This window comes from Pinus tabuliformis, chromosome Q (genome assembly GCF_031772625.1).
Source record: "Pinus tabuliformis cultivar Carrire ecotype Pingquan chromosome Q, CPIR1, whole genome shotgun sequence".
In the NCBI taxonomy this organism is placed as follows: Eukaryota; Viridiplantae; Streptophyta; class Pinopsida; order Pinales; family Pinaceae; genus Pinus; species Pinus tabuliformis.
This window is the reverse complement of record NC_142296.1, coordinates 727,629,979-727,657,439: the sequence shown is the minus strand read 5'-3', so window position 1 is coordinate 727,657,439 and position 27,461 is coordinate 727,629,979. Positions and strand designations below refer to the sequence as shown.

Here is a 27,461-nt window from a genome sequence, read left to right as displayed (position 1 = left end):
AAGAAAACCCTACAATCCTTCAATGGGGGCTTTGACCTAATGAACAAATAAAAGGAGCATGAAACCCATGCTTCAAAATAATTTTCTTTTTCTTCTTTTCCAATTTTACAATAAATACATAACGATGAAGTATAATAACAATTATGAAGACCGACCATAGTTACATTTTCAACAGAAAATTCCAAAATGACTCATTTGAAGCAACAAAACCTTAGGATCATAAGTTGATACCAAATGTTATGAACTTTGCACCTTAAAATTGATAATAAGCCAATAATTACAATCCACTTTGAGGGGGAAACCTCATTTTACAATGAATACAATGTATAAGACAATAATTGATTATCCTAAGACTCGATCTCCTTGGTATATATATAGGAGACAAAGGGTCCAATTATAATAAAACGGGACCATGAAATGTTCTAGCCTATAAGACAATATAACAATAGAAATGTAATCACTCAACATATACGACTTAATAAGGGGTTTTAGGGTAACATGCAACTTATATAGGGCTTGATACCATTATCAGGAATGATGACTATAAAGTTCAAACACTTACAAAGTTTGAGAGGTTAGAAGGGGAATTCTTTATGCATTATTGGTGAGGCCCCCAATGTAAAATATTTGACTTAGAGACAATGAAAGCAAAAAAAAGTTCTCAACATAACTTGTAGGATAGGGGTTATAGAGAGGCTCATTAACTCTTTCGTCCTTTAGGATTTAATCTAAGTTGAAGGAATTGTTGCGATGTTTTTCTTTCCCAATAAACAATTACAACATAGTTAATATGGGTATTTGATTATTGGATAAAAAACTAAGGTGGAGGTTACTGTGCATTCACTTTAATCAATGCATCGATGAAAGATGCATGAGTATTTATATGGCTATGATTTAGTTTGAATATTGGCAAATGTGGGAATTTGTCACCTTGTTTTGCCAAGAAGAAGAAATTTCATATTGTTATATACCTTAAATATTTATTGGATACATTATGAGTTGACTCCACAAATCCTCATCTACCTTTTAGAATGTAAATTCCAAATGTTTATGCTTGTATTAACATACTTACGATTTACAAACTCCAAAATCCCTGTGGATTCATAGATCAATAGACATTTGGGTCGTGATACCCAAAAATATGAATTTATAATAGCTCTCTTGTATGTCTTAATGGAGGAGGGAATTATGCTTGATTCTCATTAAAACCAGAATGTTGACTTTCTCATAAAAACTTTTAAGACAATATTTTGAATATCAAAAACTATGAATTCATGATAGTTTTCATGTAAATCTCAATGGAAGGGGGAATTATGTTTGACCCTTATTAGAACTAGAATGTAGAATTTTTCACAAAAACTTCTAAAGCTTTATATCAAAGTGATTTCCCTCTCTTTAGTGCATACACGATTGTTTTATATACTCATATTGAAGTTTGCTATTGTTTAGACAATTAAGCTAAAGGCCCACATCATCCATAATGTTAACCAATGTAATGAACTGATCTTCATTCTATTTCTCACTCTCTTCCAATATTCCCAACCAATGTGAAATTGTGATTGGTGTTTTGATTGATTATTATTGAAAAGAAGTACATGTCCATATAGAGATGGGTGTTTTTCAAGTCTTCTTGTTCTGGCTCCTTTTAAACTTGTCATTCTTTATTTCTCAAATCCCACAACAAAATATTTCCTCTTTTGGTGATATTTCTTAGTTCTATCATGAAACCATGAATTCTCAACAATTCTAAGGGGACGTCCCCTCTCTTTAACTCTTTATTCACTATTATAGATTTGACCTTCTTATCATAGGGTAAGTGTAGAAAGCTTCCATGAAGATATCTATCTTAGATCTACAAATTTATTTTCATTCATACATCTTCTTTGAACTCCAGACAACCCCATCTCCAGATTTTCGTTGAGTCAGATCGTCCTACGTAATGTTGTTGGAGCATGAAAATTTACAAGGCCTTACATCCTTTCTAAAGCAAAAATTCTCAATATAACAAAGAGATTAATCTCTATTAAATATGAGAGAATCCCATTTAACAAAGTTGATCCACATTAAATAAAGTAAACTCCAAATTTAATATGAGTTTGTTTCTTCCCTAAAAACCGCCCCTTAATTAAAAAACACACTCCGTAAAAAAAAAAAAATCTAAATAACTACAACAAACCTCCCAAAACATAATGATTACACGTTACTAATTCCAAATGAGAATCAATTTCACCTCCGAATAACCATACTGCTTACTTCTACTTTCCAATAACTAAAAACACAAAAATAGCAACATCACTCATTAAAAAAAAAGAAAGAAAATATTTTATAGCTATAAAACATATTTCAAAATATCCCAATATAGTTTTAGCAACCCATAAGATCCAGTCCATAAGGAAATGATAGACAAAACATACCCAAAGTAACGATGTTGCTATACTCCTTTCGAACAACTTATTAAAAGCAATGATACAACCAGACAAAACCAATGGTTCACATCACTTCGTCATATATATATAACGATATATAATTTTGACATTAGCAAAAAAAGTTTCGAATCATTTTCGAATTGCGACCGCGATCAGTCCAAGCCTTGACATATAAAGTCATCATGAAAATCGGTACCACTTGAAAAAAAAACCCAAACAAGAGTGCCAATTTAGATTGGCAACCATTGTCGCTGGATCGGCCCGCCATTAAAATCTGTTAACACCGAGAGCGTGTGCTATCGGTGGGCTGATCTCAATGGCTGTGAAGGCGAGCGTGTCGAGGTTCCCAAGCGAGGCAGAGGTACAGGAGAAGGGTGGTCTGCCATGGGGGATCTCAGTCACTCCATTCGCTGCCGCGGACGAAACGGGCATCCACCCCGTCTATGGCACCGATGGAGACCTCCTTCCCCGCTGCGAGAACTGCTGGGCCTACTTCAACGCCCTCTGCGAGATGGAACAGTGGGCATGGAACTGTGCCCTTTGCGGCACCCTCAACGGCCTTTCCGCTCAGATGGCTGCTCGCTATTCCCTTCCTCAATCCTGCCCCGAGCTGTCCTCCTCCTTCGTCGATTTGGAACTCCAAGGTTAGCTCCACTCCTAATTTGTCCCACTTGTGCTTCTCGGCTCTCAAATTTTCAAGTGATTTAAAGAATTTTCGTTTCTGAGCAGATGATGGATCAGGAGACGAGGAGATGCGGGCTCGTCCGGTCTATGTTGCTGCAGTTGACTTGTCAGGTATGCCTAGTATATTTCCAATAGTTCAAACATGTGAAATGTGCACAAAAACAATAGTCCTTTATGACCTTCCATTGTACTCAGGGTTGACATTCACAGACATTAGGGTCAGGCTCAGTCAACATTAGTCCCTTGTCGAAGTTGATTGTCACCTAATAAATTCTCTGAATCAGCTCTTGATTTCGAGTTAGTGAAGCTCAGTGCTCAAACGTAACCTCATTATATTAAACATTTTATAAGACATCTGAATTCTCACCACGGCTTGGGAGCTTCTCGTCTTCCAATTACAGAACTTTTAATCACCATCACAGTGCTAGACAATTGAACCATCATCGGATATTTCAATGGATGTAAGATCCACACAAGAAAGAACCTCTTTCTTGTTGGACTCTGTTCTGCCTTGCAGACTGTGCATGGCCTTGACTGTGGTTGACCATCTTGAGCTGCAGTAAGCTCTCTTCCAATTGGTCTCTTGTATCTAAGTTGGACATGATCAGGTTGCACCGAGAGAAGTGAGTGCATTTTACTGCCCAGTGGGAGGGAGTTGTGTATATGTCAAATCAATATATTATTATTATTATTATTAACAGCATCTTTCGGAAAAGTTCACATAAGATATATTCTTATCGACTTGTTTTGAACCAGCCAGTGTGGTTCACCTTCAGGACAAGATGAGGAACCAGATCTGGGCAATGAAATAAATAGATGTAGAGAGCTGCTAACTAGCCGTTAGCGAGTAACAGCTAGTTTGACTAAGGGCAACAGCGAACAGCTTTCTTGAGACAAGATCAAGATTCTTTCTTACCCGCGCAATCTTAGAACGAATAAGGCCCATGCTAGCAACTAAGAATATATGGTTGTTCCTGGAATTCTTAAGGTGATGCTTAATATTAGCGAACGCAGGAACAATGGAAGAGTTTCTACATCTCTTGAGGAACACCAGATCTGATTTCATCTTAGATACCTGCAAACGTGCCTTCTCGAAATGATTAACCTTGATTATAATGGCCCTCCCGTGCAGGGTTGAAATTTTTGAGCTAAGACTTCTGTGATCCATAATATTATTAGCAACATCTTTTTGAAAAATCACATAAGATATATTCTTATCAACGCGTTTCGAACTAGCCAGTGTGGTTCATCTTCAGGATAAGATGAGGAACCATATCTGGGCAATGAAGTAAATAGATGTAGAGAGCTGCTAACTAGCTGTTAGCGAGTAATAGCTAGTTTGACTAAGGGCAACAACGAGCAACTTTCTTGAGACAAGATCAAGATTTTTTCTTACCCGCGCAATCTTAGAACGAATAAGGCCCATGTTAGCAGCGAAGAATATATGATTGTTCCTGGAATTCTTAAGGTGATGCTTAATATTAGCGAACGCAGGAACAATGGAAGAGTCTCTACATCTCTTGAGGAACACCAGATTTGATTTCATCTTAGATACTTGCAAACGTGCCTTCTCGAAAAGATTAACCTTGATTACAATGGCCCTCTCGTGCAGGGTTGAAATTTTTGAGCTAAGACTTCTGTGATCCATAATATTATTAACAACATCTTTTGGAAAAAATCACATAAGATATATTCTTATCAACGCTTTTCGAACCAGCCAGTGTGGTTCATCTTCAGGATAAGATGAGGAACCAGATCCGAGCAATGAAATAAATAGATGTAGAGAGCTGCTAACTAGCTGTTAGTGAGTGACAGCTAGTTTGACTAAGGGCGAGAGCAAGCAACTTTCTTGAGACAAGATCAAGATTCTTTCTTACCCGCGCAATCTCAGAACGAATAAGGCCCATGCTAGCAGCTAAGAATATACGATTGTCCCTGGAATTCTTAAGGTGATGCTTAATATTAGCGAATGCAAGAACAATGGAAGAGTCTCTACATCTCTTGAGGAACACCAGATCTGATTTCATCTTAGATACTTGCAAACGTGCCTTCTCAAAATGATTAACCTTGATTACGATGGCCCTCCCATGCAGGGTTGAAATTTTTGAGCTAAGACTTCTCTGATCCATAATATTTTTAACATATTTCGGAAAAAATCACATAAGATATATTATTATTATTATTTAATAACATTCCGGTATGGATGGGATGTCTAAAATCCATGCTTATAAATTTAAATTAAAAAAATCCACAACGTTAAAAAATCAAGAAAAAAATGCCAAGTGCTAATTAGGCATAAATTCATCACGAGACCTTTTAATCATCGAGAAATTTGCATTTCAATTTCGGTGGAGTTGCTTAATAGGTCTTGATGGAGATTCCAAATTTGTTCCTCACCAGTAGTAGACACTTTTGTGGTAGACATCAGCGTAGTTGCCTATCATTTTGATATTGTGCTTGAAGGGTGGTAGTGATCATCCAATCTAGTTGCCATTCTCAATAGCCCGTTTATGGGCACTTTGTATAAGCTATTAGATATTCTTGTAATTGCACCTGGTGTTGCCAAGCAATAAATAAATGTTAAATGTTAATCTCGCTATTGGAAAAAAACGGAAAACAAGCAAACAGAGTTATGATGTCAATAACTTTTTTATTGATTTTTTTCTACGAGATATTGTTGTAATCACATGTAATGGTGCTAAGCAATACACGAATGTTAACTTCATAACTGAAAAAAGGTAAAATCAAGTAAACACAGTTATGAAGTCAATAACCTTGTTCTATTGTTTTTCTTGCTCTAATTGTTTTTTGCACCATCGACGTTGTTGAACAATATTGTTGATCTATGGTGGTTCAGCTTGAGTTGCTTTTCATACTTCTTTTCTCAATTGCCAAACATTTAAAGTCAATATTGTTTCATTATTACATTTTAGTAGAATCTGCAAAAGAAACTTGTTCAGATCATTTTTCCATTTTAAGCACTCACGTTTATACATCTATGGATGCTAAGGTAATGGCTTTTTTTGTTGGAAATCCATGCATCCCAGGTTTGGTCTATACCCTAGCTAGGAACATAAACACATTGAAGATGCCCAACCAAAAACAACTTTGCACAGCAGAATATAACAACAATGAGATCAACTAGGGTTGTGGGGAGCGCCCCCGCCCCTGAACCCGCTCCCAAAGGGAACGTGCTCCCGAAATCGCTCCTCATGGGAGCGAATTTCGGGAGCGAAATTTTTGCTCCCTAGCCTTTTTTGCAATTTTTTATTTTTGTAGTGACATTCTCCTTAATCTTCATTTTCATCCTTTTACTTAAATTTTTAACATTACCATGAAATGACTCAGGATGTTTGAGAGTGGTTCCAACCTCATTGGATTTCATATGGAGAAAGTAGAATTTTAAATCTCATTCAAAATCCAACAGATTTATCAGTTTTTCAGGATTTCAAGACTGGGGGGATTGCAATGTTTCCATTGGATTTTGTCATGTATTAGGGTATGGAACTCGTATTTAATGAAGAGCACCAATCCCTCTATGTACCTTGATGTTAGTAACATTGGTTGTCGAACTCCTCTATCACGACCCTACTAAAAATGTAACCATCACTCGAACAAAATATTGACTTGACATGCTATGTTTATTCTATCTTATGTTAATGAGGGTGATATTAATGACAAAGATCTTGATTTTCCAACAAGACTAGAAAATTAGACATTTCTCGCGGCTGCAAGAGGCCCAAGCATTAGCAGTAGATAATAGATTTACTTGTCTCTTCTAGTTTCTAGTAGTTTTTATAACTGTTGACTCTTTCATATTTATTATGATATTCCTGAATGAGATGATGATCCTGTTGATAAGGTTTAAAGTTGTCTACTTTCTCCTGTCATGTGTCTTGAGGCTCCACTATGAATGATTCAAGCGTTGTCATCATTAAGTGTACTTGTAAGTGCATCCAAGAATCATCCATTTTTTACTCTCCTGGATAGTCTGTAGATGATCTTGACACCAAAGCTTCTTGCAACTTTTAAGTGATCTTTAAGGGTTCTGAGTCCCATTTTCAAATAACTTGCCATTGATGAGAGAGATCTTCCTTCCAAGAGTGCTTTTCCTTCCTTCAAATGATAGCTAACAAAGTGATCTTCAAATAATCATTCCTTCACCTTAGCTTTGATACCATGTTGAGAAATCAATGCATGTAGTTATTAGGGTTTTAATTCCTCTTTTCTTGATAATTACTCGTGATATGTGTTCGCTTATTTACTTGTTTATTATGTTATCTTTCATCGAGCAATTAACAAATAAAAAAATACATGAAGATCACAAGAACAAGAGACATAAGATGTAGGCACTCCACCAAGGCAAAACCCCTCTCCTAGGGGAAAACCCATTCAAACTCTTTCTCTATAATAGAAGCAAGCCAAAGTGAGACAATCCAAGACGTTTTGACCAAGGCAAATAACCCCTCCAATCACCAAGTGAGCCCTCTTTTCAAGTAGACAAACATTGTCTCAGTAAACAATAGTCAATTCCTTTAAAATTGATTCAATATGAAATTTCAGCTCCCCGCAATTCAGAATTTCGAGCCTGTAGTCACTATAGAAATTTCAGCTGCCCGCAACTCAGAATTTCGGACCTGTAGTCACTATAGAAGTTTCAGCCCCTGCAACTTGACCAAAAATTCTAAAAATCTCGCACGTGTGAGAGAGAAGATGCCTCAAAACTTCGATTTTTGTTCTTCCCTTGATTTGACCTTCTTGTCCTTGACTTCACACTTTTTTTTCCTTCCTTCACTATGGATCAAACTTGTTGATGGATGGATGCCAAATAGGTCGAATTCTCCTTATATTTATACTGCTACCACATGGTCAAATTGCCCCAAATAGGGCCAACTTGGCGAGGAGGTGAAATATTATTGTTTTGACTCCAAACAATTTTTCTTTACATGACACAAAAGCCCAAGAAGGGTATAATAAATATGACGATGACTCTTATGACTTAAGAAAAACCTACAAGCCTTCAATGGAGGCTTTGACCTAATGAACAAATAAAAGGAGCATGAAACCCATGCTTCAAAATAATTTTCTTTTTCTTCTTTTGCAATTTTACAATAAATACATAATGATGAAGTATAATAGCAATTATGAAGACTGACCAGAGTTACATTTTCAACAGAAAATTCCAAAATGACTCATTTGAAGCAACAAAACCTTAAGCTGATACCAAATGTTATGAACCTTGCAACTTAAAATTGATAATAAGCCAATAATTACGATCCACTTTGAGGGGGAAACCCCATTTTATAATGAATAGAATGTATGAGACAATAATTGATTATCCTACGACTCAATCTCCTTGGTATATATATAGGAGACAAAGGGTCCAATTATAATAAAACGGGACCATGAAATGTTCTAGCCTACAAGACAATATAACAATAGAAATGTAATCACTCAACATCTACGACTTAATAAGGTGTTTTAGGGTTAACATGCAACTTATACAGGGTTTGACACTATTATCAAGAAGAATGACTATAAAGTTCAACCACTTACAAAGTTTGAGAGGTTAAAAGGGGAATTCTTTATGCAGTATTGGTGAGGCCCCCAATGTAAAATATTTGACTTAGAGACAATGAAAGCAAAAAACAAATCTCAACATAACTTGTATGATAGGGGTTATAGAGAGGTTCATTAACTCTTTCATCCTTTAGGATTTAATCTAAGTTGAAGGAGTTGTTGCGATGTTTTTCTTTCCCAATAAACAATTACGACATAGTTAATATGTGTATTTGGTTATTGGATAAAAAACTAAGGTGAAGGTTACTATGCATTCACTTTAATCAATGCATCAATGAAAGATGCATGGGTATTTCTATGGCTATGATTTAGTTTGAATATTGGCGAATGAGGGAATTTGTCAACTTGTTTTACCAAGAAGAAGAAATTTCATATTGTTATATACCTTAAATATATATTGGATACATTATGAGTTGACTCCACAAATCCTCATCTACCTTTTAGAATGTAAATTCCAAATGTTTATGCTTGTATTAACATACTCACGATTTACAAACTCCAAAATCCCTATGGATTCATAGATCAATAGACATTTGGGTTGTGATACCAAAAAATATGAATTTATAATGGTGCTAAGCAATACACAAATGTTATCTTCACAACTAAAAAAAGGGAAAATCAAGCAAACACAGCTATGAAGTCAATAACCTTGTTCTATTGTTTTTCTTGCTCTGATTGTTTTCTGCACCATTGACCTTGTTGAACAATATTGTTGATCTATTGTGGTCCACCTTGAGTTGCTTTTCATACTTCTTTTCTCAATTGCCAAACATTTAAAGTCAATATTGTTTCATTATTACATTTTAGTAGAATCTGCAAAAGAAACTTGTTCAGATAATTTTTCCATTTTAAGCACTCGCGATTATACATCTATGGATGCTAAGGTAATGGCTTTTTTGTTGGAAATCCATGCACCCCAGGTTTGGCCTATACCTTAGCTAGGAACATAAACACATTGAAGATGCCCAACCAAAAACAACTTTGCACAACATAATATAACAGCAATGAGATCAATAACGGTACACGAGATTTATGGCCCAAACATGTTCCTTATTTGTCCATTAACAAGAAAACCATACGACTCTTGTACCAGGGATCATGGCCCTTTACAAACCCTAGTAGAATGCCAAATATAATAACAAAATGCCTGGGTTGAGACTAAGTCCTTTTAGCTCTCATCTACCCTAGATCATTTGCTGTCCTTTGCCACCAAACTCATTACCTCTCTGCTGTAACACACAGGGCACTTCTTAACTAAAATTGCCCAACGCACTCTCTCTAGGCTTACAGTCAACCTCTGCCCACTTGGAAGCTCCTTTTCTAGCCTCAGAATGCTCCTTTAGTCCTCCTTAGTCTGTTGGCCTACTATACCAACCTCTAACAGCCCTTGTCTAAGCCTCGGCCACCCTTTCACTTCCATAGCTCCTGTTCAGCCTGTGGCCTGCTCCTTGACCTTTGTCTAGCTCTGTGTAGGCCTTGGCCTACCTTCCTTGGCACCTAGCACAAACCTTGTTGACCCTCCAAAGAGACCCTTGGTCCTCCACTTCTGTTAAAATTGGCAACTAGGGCCAAACTCCACATGGGTCATCTTATTTATGACAACTGATATTTTTCTTGGATTCCTCTCTCTGAGAGGTGTAGGATTGGTCTAGAGATCATCCGATTCTGACATGTACAAATGAAGTTATGAATTTATTTTGATTATGGACAAATTGTCAAGGTCGACCAATAAACTTATGTAGGCTCAGAAGCCCAACAGTCACTATGCAAGGGAGTGTCTAAATAGAAGGGATACATCGCATGATGATGATCATAATCATTCCAGGGGCAACTTCAACAACAACGATCAAAGGAATGGCAGGTCCAATGGCAAGGGAAAAAGGAATGCGGGACATCAAGGAAATGGTTGACCCTCCAAGAAATCAAAGAACTCTAGGTATGAAGAATCCAATGTTGTTCACAATAAGTAAAAAGAGTACTATCTTATATCGGTCCTCTCCACTGCCTCTCCTCTGGACACTTTGGGAAATTGGTGATTCATAGTGGTGCCTTAAGGCACTTCACCGGATACAAGGAAGCCCTCTCTAATCTAATAGAAAAGGAGACAATCTTAGAGATCAGCCTTGGAGACGATGCCACCTATCCCGTGAAGGGAGTAGAGAATGTTACCCTTCAATTGAATTAAGGTAACACTATTCATTTGCAAAAAGTATTATATGTACCCGATCTCAAGAAGAACTTGGTGTCCATTTCGGCAATGGAAGGCAATGGATTCAAGGTGGCTTTTATCGATGGAAAGGTACGTGTTTGGAAAAGAAATTTTAAAGATGCTTTTACTCTTGGGTTTAGGGTTGACACTTTATATCAAGTTGGAGGAAGTCCATTAGGAGCCATGTCTTGCGACACATCTCTACAATCTGAACTATGGCACCAGAGGTTTGCCCATCTTCATTATAAGGTCCTACCCGATGTGAGATAGATGGTGATAGCTATGCCAGAGTTCAAAGTAGAGCAGGAAGGTGTATGTCTGGGATGTGTCAAAGAAATCTTACAACGGGTCCATTCCCCTCAAGTAATGGCAAGACCACAAACATATTGCAATTGATCCACTCTGACATATCTGGTATGATGCCCGTAAACTCCTTGGGAGGGTACTTATATTATCTCACCTTTGTGGATGTTTATTCTCGCAAGACCTGGATCTACTTCTTGAAGAAGAAGGATGAAGTGTTCACCTAGTTCCGACACTTCAAAGCCTTGATCGAAAACCAATTCGAGAAGAAAATCAAGATATTGAGGGCTGATTATGGGACCAGGTATGAATCCAATGAATTCCAAGATCATTGCAGAGAAGCAGGCATTAAGAGGGTGACTACAATGCCATACACTCCCGAGCAGAATGGTATCACTGAAAGGAATAATCGCTCTATTGTAGAAGCTATTCGTGCCATGCTTCATGATCAAGGCCTTCTGAAGTTTCTATGGGCTGAAGCTGCCAATACCGCCATGTATGTTCAAAATCGAAGCCTTCACCAAGCATTGGACTCCAAGGCACCCGAAGAAATGTTCACTGGTAAGAAACTTGATGTCTGTCATTTTAGAATTTTTGGAAGCCCTGTATATTTTCATGTGTCGAAAGAGAAGTGTTGAAAAGTTCAAGGCTTGCTTTATTGCCCGAGGCTTCTCTCATAAGGAAGGTGTAGATTACGATGAGATATTTGCACCTGTTGCCTGATACACCACCATCCGCTCGATTATAGCCCTTGCTGCCTTGCAAGGATGGAACCTACATAAGATGGTTGTCAAGACCGCATTCTTGCATGGTTCAGTCAAAGAGGAAGTCTATGTGGAACACAACCCGAGGGGTTTGAGGTTCATGATCGGGAATCTCATGTATGTAGGTTGAAGAAAGCTCTCTATGGATTGAAGCAAGCACCCCGGGCTTGGTATGAGAGGATTGATAGCTATTTGATGAAGCTGGGATTCACTAGAAGTGAAACTGATTCAAACCTTTACTCTAAGGTTGAAAATGATAAACCTCTCCTTCTGGTACTTTATGTGGACAACCTCTTTCTGACAGGTGCAGACCCTCTCATTCACAAATGTAAGAGGGAGTTGGCTTCTAAATTTGAGATGAAGGACCTAGGATCGATGCACTATTTCCTAGGGTTGGAGGTTTAGCAAAAGCTAGGTGAAATTTTCCTCTCTCAAGGAAAATATGTTGTGAAGATATTGGAAAGATTTGGGATGGTGGATTTCAAGCCTATGACTACACTGGTGGAACTTAACTTTAAGAAGTTATGTGGTAGTGTTGCTGAACTTGAATTGGGAAATGCTTCTGAGTATCGTCAACTCATAGGAGCACTGATGTTCTTGGTGAACTCCCGTCTGGGCATATGTTTTGCAGTTAACACATCGATCCAATACATGGTTGAGCCTCATCATATACATTAGATTGTTGCCAAGAATCTTCTGAGATATCTTCGGGGCACAATCACTCATGGACTGAGATACATTGTCGGAAATGTGAGGCTGCATGGTTATTCTGATGCTGATTGGGTTGGCAGTGTGGTGGATCGCAAGAGCACTTCTGGATGTTGTTTTTCTTTGGTTTCTGCTTCGATATCTTGGATGAGCAGGAAGCAGAAATAGGTTGCCTTGAGCACCGCCGAGGTCGAATACATAGTTGCTATTATGGCCTCCTGTGAAGCTGTCTAGTTGAGGAAGCTCTTCAGTGAGCTGTTTGGACATGTGTTGGATACCACTGTGATCTTTTGCGACAACCAGATTGGGATCCAATTATTAGAGAATCTCGTGTATCATGATCTCTCTAAACATATAGATATCAGGTACCACTTTATCTGGGATATGGTACAACGAGGAGCAATAAGGCTCCATCGTATTGGGATTGATGAGCAGGTCGTCGATATTTTAACAAAATCCCTGGGGAAGGTCAAATTCTTGGCCTTCCGAGAACCGACTTGGAGTCGTGGTGAGACCCTCTTATGAGGGACCTGTATGAGTGGACATTGAGCTCTGGGAGCTCCAGGGGGCTTGGGGTACTTCTTGGAGCGGTGAGCAACCATAGGGTGATTGGTTCAGCCTTCCCCTAGTGGTTTGCTGTGTATAGGGTGAGTGGTTCAGCCTTCCCTTGTGATACCCCTTGGTGACATGTAGGTAGGATGAGTGGTTCATCCTTTTCTTGCCGCGACATCCTACCCATGCAGTCTGGGACTCATGGGAAGTACCTCTCATCTAGCCAATGAGTAGGGAAATGAGGATAGGGACCATAGTACTACCGATGGACGCATCATGTACTATCGTACTCCCTATGCTAGGATGACCGATATTGATCTGGGATCAATGGGAACTGAATTCGGGTCAGTAAGAGTGGTATGAGACACTCTCTTTTGATTGGGACTGACTTCGGGTCAGTAGAGAATGGTATGATACATTCTCGATCACTTCTTTTTCTTCATAGTTCAGCAGAGCAGTGCATTGATGGAGTGTTAAAATTGGCAACTAGGGCCAAACTCCACATGGGTCATCTTATTTATGACAACTAATATTTTTCTTGGACTCCTCTCTCTAAGAGGTTTAGGATTGATCTAGAGATCATTCGATTCTGACATGTACAAATGAAGTTATGAATTTATTTTGATTATGGACAAATTGTCAAGGTCGGCCAACAAACTTATGTAGGCTTAGAAGCCCAACAGTCACGTCTATTCATCCTCAACATGGCATATACACAGAAGGTGACTTAGCCTCAGCTGGACACACTCATCTTCACACATCTTTCTCTCGCTCCTCATTGATTGGGTATGCATTTCTGGGCAGCATCTCTCGAAGGAAAGAAGGTGAATTTTCTGTTTTGTATGTTGATTGAATTTCTGGGATAGTTTGACCAAGCGTTGACCAACAACGTTGACCTCTTTGGCTGTGATTTTTGGTGGAGAAATTTTGTCCCAACAGGCTGCATTTTTGGGCACAAAAATCGAGGCAATTTGTTGACTTTGGCCAATGTTGATTGCGGCTAGGGCTGACCGTAGGTTGACTGTTTGACCAGATTTTGATTAGGTTGATTTCAGACTATTTTGAGGGCTGATTCATCTTGTTGTTTGGAGGCCGAAGTTCACTAAAGTTGATCGAATGGTTGAGGGTCAAATCTGCCCTGTTGACTAGCATTGACTTTTCTGGTTAGGGCTCTTTTGTTGCTGTTATAAATTATCAGATTTGTAAACTATACTATCTCTCTGCTGAACTATTGAAGACTATAAGAAGAATTGATCAAGGGTTTCCCCACATTGGGGTTTGTCCCTAGCTAGTGCCACATCTTGTGTCCTCTTGTCTTGGCTTGTCTTCTACTGTTTATGTTTATGTTCTATCTGCGTTGTACTATCATGTTGATGTGATTGCTAAACTGGATATTGATATTGGGCTAATAAAGAAATTGAAGTAAAATTGCTCTTAAATACCATTGTTGCCTAAAATTAACAACTTCAGGCCCTCAGCCTACTAATCTGCGCTGCAGTGACTTCTTTTTAGCTGCGGGTAGCCTCCTTGTGGCTACGGCCTATTCCAGGGCTAGTGGCTTCTTCTCCAACCTGCTGGCTAACCCTTTACTAGGGCTCAGCCCTTCCTCTTGGCTTGTGGATGGCCTTAACCAGGCCTTCTATCCTTGCGACTTGTACAGTAATACAGACCATCTCTTGTTCCTCCATTTTAGGCTGCAACTTTCCTTTAGGCTAGTAGATGCCCTTGCGAGACGATTGGTTTGTCCATAGACCTTATCCTTAGCCAACCTTCTGGCCATAGAACTCGGCCACTAGTTGTCCTTTGCCGTGGCCTCTCTTGGCAAGCTTAAGGTTGTCCTTTGTCCTCTTCCCTTTGTCCTATTGCTTTCTTCCTTCCTTAGCTATGGTTAGGTCACTTTAGCCTCCTCACACTCCATAAAATAAAAGTCCTTCTCACTTGTCTTCTAGCCTCTCTTTTGGCCTATACTTATACTTTTCCTTTAAGTGTCTTGGGAACCCTCTTTGCCCTTCAAGAGACCCCACTTCAACACTCAATGTTAAATTATAATATAAAATTCATTTCCTTGGGTTCAAAGCCCACCCACTTTGGGTCAGAACCCCAAACCCCAAAATTCATTTCCTGTGTGCCTTGCCCACAAAGCCCCAAAAGGCTTTTCCACTTGGAAATACCTTCCAAGCTACCAAAATTCAACACTCCCTCTTAGTGAGGAAGTGACCCTGCCTTTGAATCTAATTCACAACCACATCCTTCTGGAAGACTTGGGTCTTTGAAGACACCATACTTCTAGAAGCCTCCTGCTTCAGAGCATCCAACAGGGTCATTTGAGCCACAACTTTCCTTGTTCCTCCAACTCCATGATTTTTGCTTGCGTGTCCATGACTTCCTTGCATGTGCCATAACTTTTGCTTGCATGCCCATGACTTCCTTGCATGTGCCATGACTTTTCCTTGCATGATCATGACTTTCCTTGCATGGTGCATGGCTTCCTTGCATGATCACGACTTCCTTCTTGGCTTGGAAGACTTCACTTTATCTCTTGAACCTGAAGGTTAGACTTCCAGTGGGCGACCGACTCTCCCTATGAGTCCGTTGACTCTCTCTAAAGCCAGATTCCCTCTGAGCCTACACAACCAGCTCTTGGCTCACTTTGCTTTCCATCTTAGAAAGTGTTGTAGCTGAACTTGTGTCCTTTCAAGGTGAGCTGCAGGTGAACACTGCAATCCACATGAAGCTACCTCGTCCATGCCAAAACACTCCTTGCCAAGGTATCTAAGCTGTCTCAACTTACTTTGACAAGTCGATAGAAATCCATCAATAGTGTTGGTAATCCGCCACTCAACATACTGCTATGCATTGAGTTCTCCATCAATCCACTATAACTCCCACCCTATCTAGTCACCAAACCAGTCAAGACCACATCTCCAACCCGTTCTATGTTGAACTCAAGCTCCATGTCTAGCCAACTCACTCGGCAACACTGCTGTTTCCTGCAACAATCTCACAACTCCCTCCTAGAGCTGACACCTGTGCACACTTTGATCCAACTACCCGTCAAAGTAGCTATGAGGATCAGTTTGTAACCTTTTGTCAGTTCAGTTTTGGAGCTCTCTCATTATTCTCTCTCTCTCTCACTCTTGGACACTTAGAGTTTTCTTGGAGCACTCTTGGAGGGTGTGGCATACTTGGAGTTTTGGAGCAAGAAGGCAAAGGAAGAGCAGGAAAGCACAAGAGGACATCGGGATCAACAACTATAACGAGCTTTTCTTGTAGGTATCGAGCTGCATGTATGTTTTCTTCACTAGTTTTGGCATGCATGGCATATGCATGTGGTTTATTGGTCATAATTTGTCACTGGGATGGAGGATTGCTTGGATTGATAGTGGATTTGCCTAGCCTTGCCATTTCTTGGATAGCCATGGTGATTGTGGATTTATTTCCTTGTTTTGTTTTGGTTGGTTCTCATGTTTCCTTTAGCTTGGGTTGAGTTACTAGTTCCATGAAGCCCTGTAACAACTTGGGTTAAGTTACTAGTCCTGGAAGCCATCGTTGGACAAACACTCTGGAAGCTCTAGGTGGGTGGAGTTACTAGTCTTGGAAGCCTTGGTTGGAACAAACACTCTGGAGCCTTGGAAAGCTTGGGTAGAGACCAATCTGATGATGGTTTTGTGATGTCTGACAGTGAGCTGGATTCACTGTTTGATGGGTTGAGGTGGATGGCCTTTGGACGCCTTGGATGGTTTTGGATTGATGTGTTCTATGAGATCCCACATTCATGCTTGAAATATGGCACGTGGGTGGATGGCTGAAGAGAGATTTGGCTCAGCCATTCTACGGTCGGGTAGAACGTGGTAGTCCCATCCCGGGTTTGGATTTTGCATCATTAATATGAGGTTATCTCTCCTTGTATTTCTATGAGGATTATGCTGGTTTATATGTGGATCATATGGCTGTGATTTCCTTGGTATTTCTGTTGCTATTATGCTGGTTATGTATATGTTTTATGACAGTAGCTATGTATGGCTCTCATCATGTTTTTACTTGTAAATGAATTAACAATGTATCTATGACTTAATCGATGAAACTGCAGCTAATGTGTTGAGGCATCAATGTCTCTTAGCAATTCTCAGATGAGTATGAGACCCCTATGCTTAGAATTGTTGTTTACACCTGTAGATTACATATTTGTGATATGTTTGACGAAATGCTTGTCATGGCTAGTAGGGGTCCAGTCAAGGGCTTGTTCAAGTATTTGCATTTGCATCATTGTTTCATTGTTATCTTTCTGTTCTGAAGGTGTCATTCAATTATGGGCAGTGACCTAGGCTCTGGGCCTGGAAAAGTGGCTCAAATCCTGGGGACACTGGCACAACACTGAGCAAAATAGCCCATGGACACTGGCACAACACTGAGCAAAATTGCCCATGGACACTGGCACAACATTAAGTAAATTAGCCCTTGGAAGCTGGCATGCCCTGTCATGAGAGCGTCTAGAGCCTCTTGGACGTTGTCATGCCCATAGCATGGGAGCGTCTAAAGGTCTAAAACCTTAGTGGGACCCAGGGGTTGGTTATAAAAAGTGTTGGGATGGTTCTCAGGGGTCCTATAGCTAATGCGAAAGGTCTATATGATGTGTTTCCGTTGATTCCATTTCCTTAAGGTCACCTAGGAGGTTGAATCCAATCATAGTAGCCTCTCGTCACATGTTTACCTTGGTTGGCCGGTTACTTGGGTAGACGTGGGAGGAGGGTGTTACAATGTCACACTGCTATAAGGACAAAGCCATGTATTATTGACATGCCATACTTTCACTGTTATCAGGACAATGCCATGCATCTTTGCTATGCCATACAACAATGTCTGATCATTGCTGTATGATGGCAGGCTGACCTGCCAATACTTTGTTCTTCAAAACTTTTGTGTCCAAAAACTTCTTACCAGGGACAGCGCTTCTGAGTGAGGTTGGCAAATTCAATTTTTGGAGTCCTTGCCCTAGGTATTTTGTCGAATTTGATGACTCAACAGAAAGTAGACACACGGGGCTACTTGACCCAGCAATCAAAGTTCCAAATGGGCTCCTAAAAGTTGATTAAAAACACAATCCTAAACTGGTGCGACCCTTTTGTAGGTTGGTGCGACCTTTCTGTAGGCTGGCGACACCTTTCTGTTTCAGGCGCGACCCACGACGCAACCCTTATGTCTGATGCGCGACCCTTTTGATTCTGGCACGACCTTTCTGTTTCAAATGTGACCCACGACGCGACCCTTCTGTGACTGAGGGTTTTGTTTTCTCGGGGCGATTTCAAGCAAGAAAAAACATGGAAATTCGAGAATTCCTTAGATCTATCATTGAGAAAACATGCAATTAGGATAAAATACTCACAACATTGAGCAGATCTATAGATCAATCTCGTTTGGATGCAAAATTCTCAAAGATACACAATTTACTGGATATCAATCTACAGGATTCCACCATTAAACTACAACAAAATGATTTTTCATCAATTGAAGCAAACAATTTCTTGACATAAGATGATATTAGATACACCATGAAACTCCACTGAATCAATTATGAAAAGAAAAATCACAACACAGAAAATTGTTCTAGCCCTTACTAACCTGATCTACATTCAGCATCCCCCCCAAAAAAATGAGTTTTTCTCTTTTTTAATGCTCCTCTCTAAATTCAAATTTCTCAAACAACCTAATCCCTATTTAATTGGCCTAACACACACCTAAGCTAACAAACTCTATCACTTCACTCCTAATCTAGGCACTCCAACAACTTTTACAAACAAATAATAAATAAGAACATTTAAGAGGTCCAACCCTCTTTAGTAAATAATTTTGACCAGTCAGGTCAAAGATAATTTATCTCATTTGATGTTCCTGCATCAGACTCCTGGGGAAGAAAAGAAGGTTCCATCAAATCTTCAAGATTCACTTGATATTTCTCTAACTTCGATGCTGTCATCCAACTAACATCTTCAATTGGCTGTCCCTTCCATTTGATTAGATACTGATAATATGTTTGTCCTCTAGTTTTCTTTGTTACTCGCTTCTCCAAGGGTGCTTCCACTTCTCTCTTTCCTGTCCTTGGCATCTGTTCCTCCCAATTTAGAGTTTGAACTTCCTCATCTGCAGGTTCATCTTGTGATTCTGCCTTTGTTTCCTTAAAGATAATAGATATTCCAATTCCTTCTGGCAGTTCAATCTCATAAGCATTTGAGGAAAACTTCATTAAAATTCTACTAGGTCCTATCCTTTTTTTTAATTTGTTATAAGTCCTTATAGGAAATCTTTCTTTCCTCAGGTAAACCATAACTAAATCACCCACTTGGAATTTCTTTTCTCTTCTCTTCACATCAGCCCATTGTTTATACTTCTTGCTACATTCTTGTAACCTTTGTTTGACATCCTCCTGCAATTTCTGCATTTGTTCTACAAATTCTTCAGCATTTGCACTCTTATCTTTTGTTTTCCCAAATATCTAAGCTCATATACTCCTCTAGGATGCATTCCAAAAACAATCTGAAATGGGCTCATCCCTGTACTCCTGTTAGGAGTATCATTGTAAGCAAATTCAGCTTGAGCAAGTGCTAAATCCCACTATTTTGGATGTTTGTAAACCAAGCTTCTTAATATGTTTCCCAAGCTCCTATTCACCACTTTAGTTTGCCCGTTTGTTTGAGGGCAATTCGCTGAACTAAAACTGAGGTTTGTACCTAACTTCTTCCATAGAGTCCTCCAAAAGTGTCCCACGAACTTAGTATCTCTGTCTGAAACAATACTTACAGGCAACCCATGTAACCTTACAATTTTTGAGAAAAACAAATTAGCAATATGAGTTGCATCACTAGTTTTCTTACAAGCAATGAAATGAGCCATTTTCGAAAATCTATCCACAACAACATAGATAGAGTCATATCCTCTTTGAGTCTTTGGCAAACCCAAAACAAAATCCATGCTGACCGCATCCCAAGGCCTGTTTGGTATTGGAAATGGCTGATATAACCCAGTATTTTGGCTCCTTCCTTTGGCATGTTGACAAATCCTGCATTTCTCAACAAACTTTTTGACATCAGTTTGCATTTTTGGCCAATAATAAAAAGCATTCACTTGAGCGAATGTCTTATCCTGCCCAAAGTGTCCAGACAATCCTCCACTATGCTTTTCTTTAATCAAATTTTCCCTCATGGAACATTTAGGAATACACAGTTTATTGTTTTTGAACAACAAACCTCCTTGAATTAGGTAGTCTAACCATTGGCTTCTATTATGAATCACGGGATTCTGAACAACTGCATATATTTCTTTAAAATCTGTATCTTCCTTGTACATGTTAATCATTTCTTCAAATCCCAAAACACCAATCTTCAGCTCCTGCATAACCAAATTCACTCGGCTCAAAGCATCAACAACTTTATTTGACTTACCGCTTGAAGGTGAAACTCTGTAAGTACTCCACCCACTTAGTGTGCTTTTGGCTCAACTTTGGTTGATTATTTATGAACTGTAGTGCATGATTATCAGAATACAAAATAAATTCTTTGGGCAACAAGTAATGCCTCCATTTCTTTAAAGCTTGAATAACAACATAGAACTCTTTATCATAGGATGAGTACTTCCGCTTGGCCTCATTCAACTTTTCACTAAAATAAGCTATAGGTCTCTGCTCCTGACTCAGTACAACTCCAATTGCTACCCCACTAGCATCAGTCTCAACTTGGAAAGTTTTATCAAAGTTTGGTAGGGCTAAAACAGGTTTTTTAGTAATCTTCTTTTTCAACAGTTTGAAGTTCCAGTCTGTTGCCTCTGTCCACTTAAATGGTTGTTTGTTTTCCTTTATTGTTTCAACTATCGGTGCACAAATTTGACTAAAGCTTCTTATAAACTTTCTATAAAAACTTGCAAGACCATGAAAACTTCTTACCTCAAATACGCTCCTTGGAGTTGGCCAATTCAAAATTGCTTGTATCTTTTCTGGGTCCATCTTCAAACCTTCTTTTGAGACTACAAATCCCAGGTAAACAAGCTCTTTCTTCATGAAACTGCACTTCTTCAAATTTATCAACAACTTCTCTTTTTGTAAAGTATTTAAAACCAACTTAAGATGCTCCAAATGCTCTTCTTTACTCTGACTGAAAATTAGGATATCATCAAGATAAACTATCACGAATTTTCTAGCATATTCTTTTAAGACCTCATTCATCAGTCTCATAAATGTACTTGGTGCATTAGTGAGTCCAAAAGGCATCACTAACCATTCATACAACCCACTATTAGTCTTGAACGCAGTCTTCCATTCATCCCCCTCTCTAATCCTTATTTGATGGTATCCACTCTTCAAATCTATCTTAGAAAAATACTTTGACCCACTCAAGCAATCCATCAAATCATCCATATGTGGTAAGGGAAATCTATACCTGATAGTAATCTTATTTATTGCTCTGGAATCGATGCACATGCGCCATTCACCATCCTTCTTGGGGCTAAGCACTGCTGGTACTGCACACAGACTTAGGCTCTCCTTTATCAGTCCTTTATCCAACAACTCCTGCACTTGTCTCCCAACTTCTTCATTTTCCTGAGGAGTTAGCCTATATGCTGCTTTGTTTGGTAAACTCGCACCAGGTATTAAATCTATGTGATGGCTGATACTTCTAATTGGTGGCAATGCACTTGGCAATTCATCAACAATAATGTTGACATAATCATTTAGTAGATTTTTAATTTCCACAGGCAAATTATCTAAATTAGTAGAAGTCAAAATTACCTTGGGTTTACCCACAACAACAAAATGCATTTCTTTCTCCTTCTTGACTTCTCGCAACAATTCTTTTCCACTAATCATCAAAACATTTTCCCCAACCGTTCCTTTGTCTGCTCCATCGTTCAAAGGTAACAATGTATGCTTCTTCCCATCCTTCTCTAAGGTATATGTGTTCCTCCTACCATCATGAACAACTTTCCTATCAAACTGCCAAGGTCTCCCCAATAATATATGGCACACATCCATTGGCATTACATCACACAATACCACATCTTTATATGTACCAATTTGTATATCTACCTGGCACTGTTCTGTCACCAAGAGCTGATGTCCTTTTTGCAACCAGGACACTTTGTAGGGAGTAGGGTGTACCATCTTAACCAAACCCAATTTCTCCACCATCTCTGTAGAAACAAGATTGTCAATGCTCCCACTGTCAATCACAACCTTGCAACATTTTTCTTTAGACTTGCACATGGTCCTAAATATACTTTTCCTTTGAGCTGGTTCATTGGCTTCTTTTTCTGCTTTTAGCAATACCTTTTTTAACAATAAAGACTCTCTTACTTCAGGTGGTTCTTCTTTCCCCGTGACCTGAGGACTTTCTTCCTTTGTCTCAGCTATATTTACATTACTTGGATTTGCTGGTTTGTTTTGAGGGCAGTCCCATGACCCATGTCCTAATTCTCCACATGTATAACACCGAATTTCCCTTCCTCGGCTTCTACCTCTAGGTCCAAATCTTCCTTTGCCAAAGTTTCCTCTCTTTGGTGGTCGATTACTGGTCCCTCCTGTTTCATTATGAGAGTTTTGGAATCTTGGTCTGGAAGCTCCTCTTCCTCTTGCTGGATTTTTACCTCTATTCTTTTGACTTTGCTTCCTCAACAATTTCTCCTCTGCCTTCAAAGCTGCTTGATAGGCACTTTCAATTGTCTTCAAACTTAGCAGACTGATTTCATCTTGTGTATCGCATCTCAATCCGTTGATATATCTGGCTACTTTTTCCATGTCATATTCAGTATATCCTGATCTAATGCTCAACTTATAAAACTCCTTTGTGTACTCTCCAACAGTCATCCCTTTCTGTCTTAAGTTTTGTAACTGTTTGAAAAGGTTTAATTGGTAATCCTTGGGCATAAATTTACCTTTCAATTTGCTCACCATTTTATCCCACTGCTTAATCTTGAGTTTTCCCTTCCTTTCTCTGGATATTTGTAGCTCATCCCACCAGATGGTTGCATGGCCCTTCAATCTGGTAGCTGCGAATTTCACCTTCTTTTTATCTTCGACCTCTTCATAGTCAAAATACTTATCTAATGCACTAATCCAATCCATCAACTCTTCCACATTAAGGTTTCCTTCATACAAAGGTATTTCTACCTTTGGTCTTCCACTTGCTTTTGCGAACATCTTGAGAACTTTCGCTGTTTCACTTTCTTCCTCTTCTTCTTCCTCAGAAGATTCTTCTTCAGCACTGGCATCTCCCTCATTAGGGACTCTTCTCTGGGTAGTTTCCATTGCCTCCATTCTTGTGCGAAGATGTCTAATTTCTTCAAGAAGTACTGCATTGGCTACAGGTCTTCCCCGACCTATGCCAACTCCTCCTCTCCTGGGTGGCATATTTGTTGAAGTTCTGAGAACAATACTCTAAACCTTGCTCTGATACCAAATGATGGCAGGCTGACCCGCCAATACTCTATTCTTCAAAACTTCTGTCTCCAAAAACTTCTTACCAGACACAGTGCTTCTGAGTGAGGTTGGCAAATTCAATTTTTGGAGGCCTTTCCCTGGGTATTTTGTCGAGTTTGATGACTCAACAGAAAGTAGACACACGGGGCTACTTGACCCAACAATCAAAGTTCGAAATGGGCTCCTAAAAGTTGATTAAAAACACAATTTTGAATTGGCGTGACCCTTCTATAGGCTGGCGCTACCTTTCTGTAGGCTGGCACGACCTTTTTGTCTCAGGCGCGACCCTTTTGCTGCAGGCACGGCCCATGACGCAGCCCTTCTGTTTGCTGTGCGACCCTTTTGATTCTAGTGCGACCTTTTTGTTTCAATTGCGACCCACGGTGTGACCCTTATGTGACTGAGGGTTTTGTTTTCTCGGGGCGATTTCAAGCAAGAAAAAACATGGAAATTCGAGAATTCCTTAGATCTATCATTGGGAAACATGCAATTAGGATAAAATACTCACATCATTGAGCAGATCTAGAGATCAATCTTGTTTGGATGCAAAATTCTCAAAGATACACAATTTACTGGATATCAATCTACAGGATTCCACCATAAAACTACAACACAGTGATTTTCATCAATTGAAGCAAACAATTTCTTGACATAAGATGATATCAGATACACCATGAAACTCCACTGAATCAATTAAGAAAAGAAAAATCACAACACCCAAAATTGTTCTGGCCCTTACTGACATGATCTACATTCAGCACCCCCCTCAAAAATGAGTTTTTCTCTTTTTTAATGCTCCTCTCTAAATTTGAATTTTTCAAACAACCTAACCCCTATTTAATTGGCCTAATGCACACCTAAGCTAACAAACTCTCACTTCACTCTTAATCTAGGCACTCCAATAACTTTTACAAACAAATAATAAATAAGAACATTTAAGAGGTCCAACTCCCTTTAGTAAATAATTTTGACCAGTCAGGTCAAAGGTAATTTATTTCATTTGATGCTCCTGCATCACCATATATATATCAATGTAGGTAAGAACACTGCTATAATAACTCTGTCATAATAAGACTGTCACTACATCACTAAAGATAACAATACTGCCATACATCATTGAAGATTCATTCTAATTTCTATATATCATACTGTTACAAGAACAAGAACACTGACCAATCACAGAAGATCAAGCTTGATAACTCTTCAAAGATCAATCATTAGAACCCCAAACTAACCATGATAAATTTGCCCTTTTTACCTCTTTACTTAGGGCTTGAAGTAGGCTTCTACAGTCCTTCAAGTAATCTGATCTAAGGCTGCTCCTTAATTTGATCATATTGAACCTCATCAACTTAAAACATTAGCATGAAAAACCATCCAACTTACCTCAAGTTGTAGACTCATCCAATTGTCATTTGTAGCATGACATTGTGTATTTTTTCGGCTGTGGTTAGGGCACCTATACAACCCATGACAGTCTCACAAATTTTGCCTCCAAACCACTTCAAGACCTCCATTGACCTTTCCTTTCCAGCGATACCCTTTTTCGCTAACCTTTAAGGTAACTCGACACTTCTTTTCACATACATGGGGTCCGGGGACCATTGTCCACACATAAACCACAATGATATATCATAGAGAATTTGTCACGAATTCCTGCCCAGAAAGCTCCTTAGAATTTCGGCTAACCCTTGGAAATCCTAGTGCATACCTTGAATCCTGGCAGCCTCCCTTAGCAGACCAATTTAGGCTCTTAATGACCTCCTTCTAGCGTTTGACCCTCTCCAACATAAACCCTACACCTGCGGCCAAAACCGCAAAGAGATATGTACCAAAACGAAGCCCAAAATCATCTTCATAAATTCGACTAGCTGTCCAGACCAAAGCACACAAAAAGATTCGTCCTCTTCTCAACTTCAGCTAGGTCTCATAAGAGCCGCAACTAGATCAAATCATCTCACCAAAGATGCGAGTTGCTTGTGATCAAAATGAGCCACAATGATTGGCTATTTATAGCTCCGATTTAGAGCTTGTAAAGTATGTGTGATATGACAATCTGACATTTCTCCATAGAGGTGGCAGTCAAACGATTTCTCTTCTTATGATGTTATCTTGTGATGTTTTTCATTATTATTAATTTTTTCTTTCTAATTATCTTTTCTTATCATCAAGACTAATGCCAAGCAACAAACAAAAGAGTACACAAGATGTAGGCGCGCTGCCAAGGAAAACCCCACTCCGGGGGAAAACCCAGTGAAAATTCTTCCTTCAATAGATTCAAAATGAGACAACCAAGACCCTTACAACTTAGATTTGAGACTACCTCCATCAAGTCATCTTTGTTTCACGAGACATCATCATACCCTTAGGTTAGGGTTTTCCAGAGACCCTATCTAGGGTTCTATAAAGTCAATTAAGAATATGAGTGGGGTAGATTTATCAAGTGATGAATCACTCAAAACAAGAATCCTTAGGATTCAATACAACTAGACATAACAATGTGAGTAATGTAACACAAATTACAAAAATAAGATGAACATATTTTTTATATTAAGGGAGTTTTTGTAAGGTGTATAGTTTAAGACATACCTGGAGATTGACAAACCTTGGAAGGATTCCTTGAAGTGTCTTCTTTGCATTGAGCCATGATCTTTTATACTTGTAGTACATACTTGCAAGCACAACATGTGATACCAAGAACATGATTTAGTTTCTCAAGTTAGATCTTTTACGAGATTAATGGAGGATGGAATCTTATGATAAGCTGTGCATTCTTCTAATCAACAATAGGACTTTTACTTGATATCCTATATTATTTGAAAACTCTAGAAAACAAGTATTAAGGTTCTAATATGTATGATATCTAGGGGTACTATCTTTATCCTAGTCTAGCTATAAACAAGGATCATTTAATATTAGATATATTGCAAATCTAAAAACTCATGAACATACGTACCTTGTGATTACATACCTCTAATTTGATAACCTATTAGACTTGTTGTAGTAACAATACTTGGTTCCTTGTACTCAGATCCTCAAAGAGTCCTTTCTTCAAGCTGGTTCCTTGGACTATCAATTTCATTTTCCATAGGACAGACTTCAGATTCTTTATGTGATGACACAGTTCATTAAGGTGCCTTATACTTTGGTTCTGTATGGGTGATAAACACATAGCAATAGTGTCCATAAACTTGTAGTATCATCCTAATCTTCGTTATTGTAGGAGTGACACAATTCTTTAATGATGACACTGTAGAATGGTATTGTGGATATAGCCCAAACAATGATTATCCATACTCACAAACCTTCGGTCCTGTGATGACTGAGTTTTCTTCACTGTAATAAACTGAAATTTCTCACTGTTTCGATCTTATATATATCATAGCAATGCTTCAGCCCTTATATCAGTGCTTTAACCATGCATCACTGAGTTCTAAATCTCTTTTATAACATGACTGTGATTTATACCGAAAAACTCCTTTTCTGAGTTTAATCTGAACTTGTCATTACTGAAATGTTTGCTATACTTGTTTTATCAATGCCTAAGATGATCTGAACTCCGACACAGTGATTGACCTTTCTTGTTTTCTGAACTTGTACCGAGCTTGATTACCCATTTTCTGAAAAGACCGAACTGTCTCACTATGCCTTTTAAGATGCCTTTGAATCCTTTTGACTTGCTCTTCAATATAAATGCAAACAAAACCTTTCACTGAGAATACTTCAAAGATGTATAAGTGATCTCTAAACTGCCATTGACCATGACCATAGCT

The 27,461-nt window shown here is 38.9% G+C and overlaps 1 protein-coding gene across 1 annotated transcript in view; it reads left to right on the top strand.

Annotated features, from left to right (window-relative positions):
- Positions 1–2,548: 2,548 nt before the first annotated feature.
- Positions 2,549–27,461, top strand: part of LOC149221599 (sec23/sec24 transport family protein) — a 177,259-nt gene continuing 152,346 nt past the window's right edge. The window contains exons 1-2 of the mRNA XM_089385149.1: positions 2,549–3,070; positions 3,156–3,221. Coding sequence (XP_089241275.1) covers positions 2,743–3,070; positions 3,156–3,221 — 394 coding nt within the window. The 5' untranslated portion in view covers positions 2,549–2,742. The remainder of the gene's footprint in view (positions 3,071–3,155; positions 3,222–27,461) is intronic.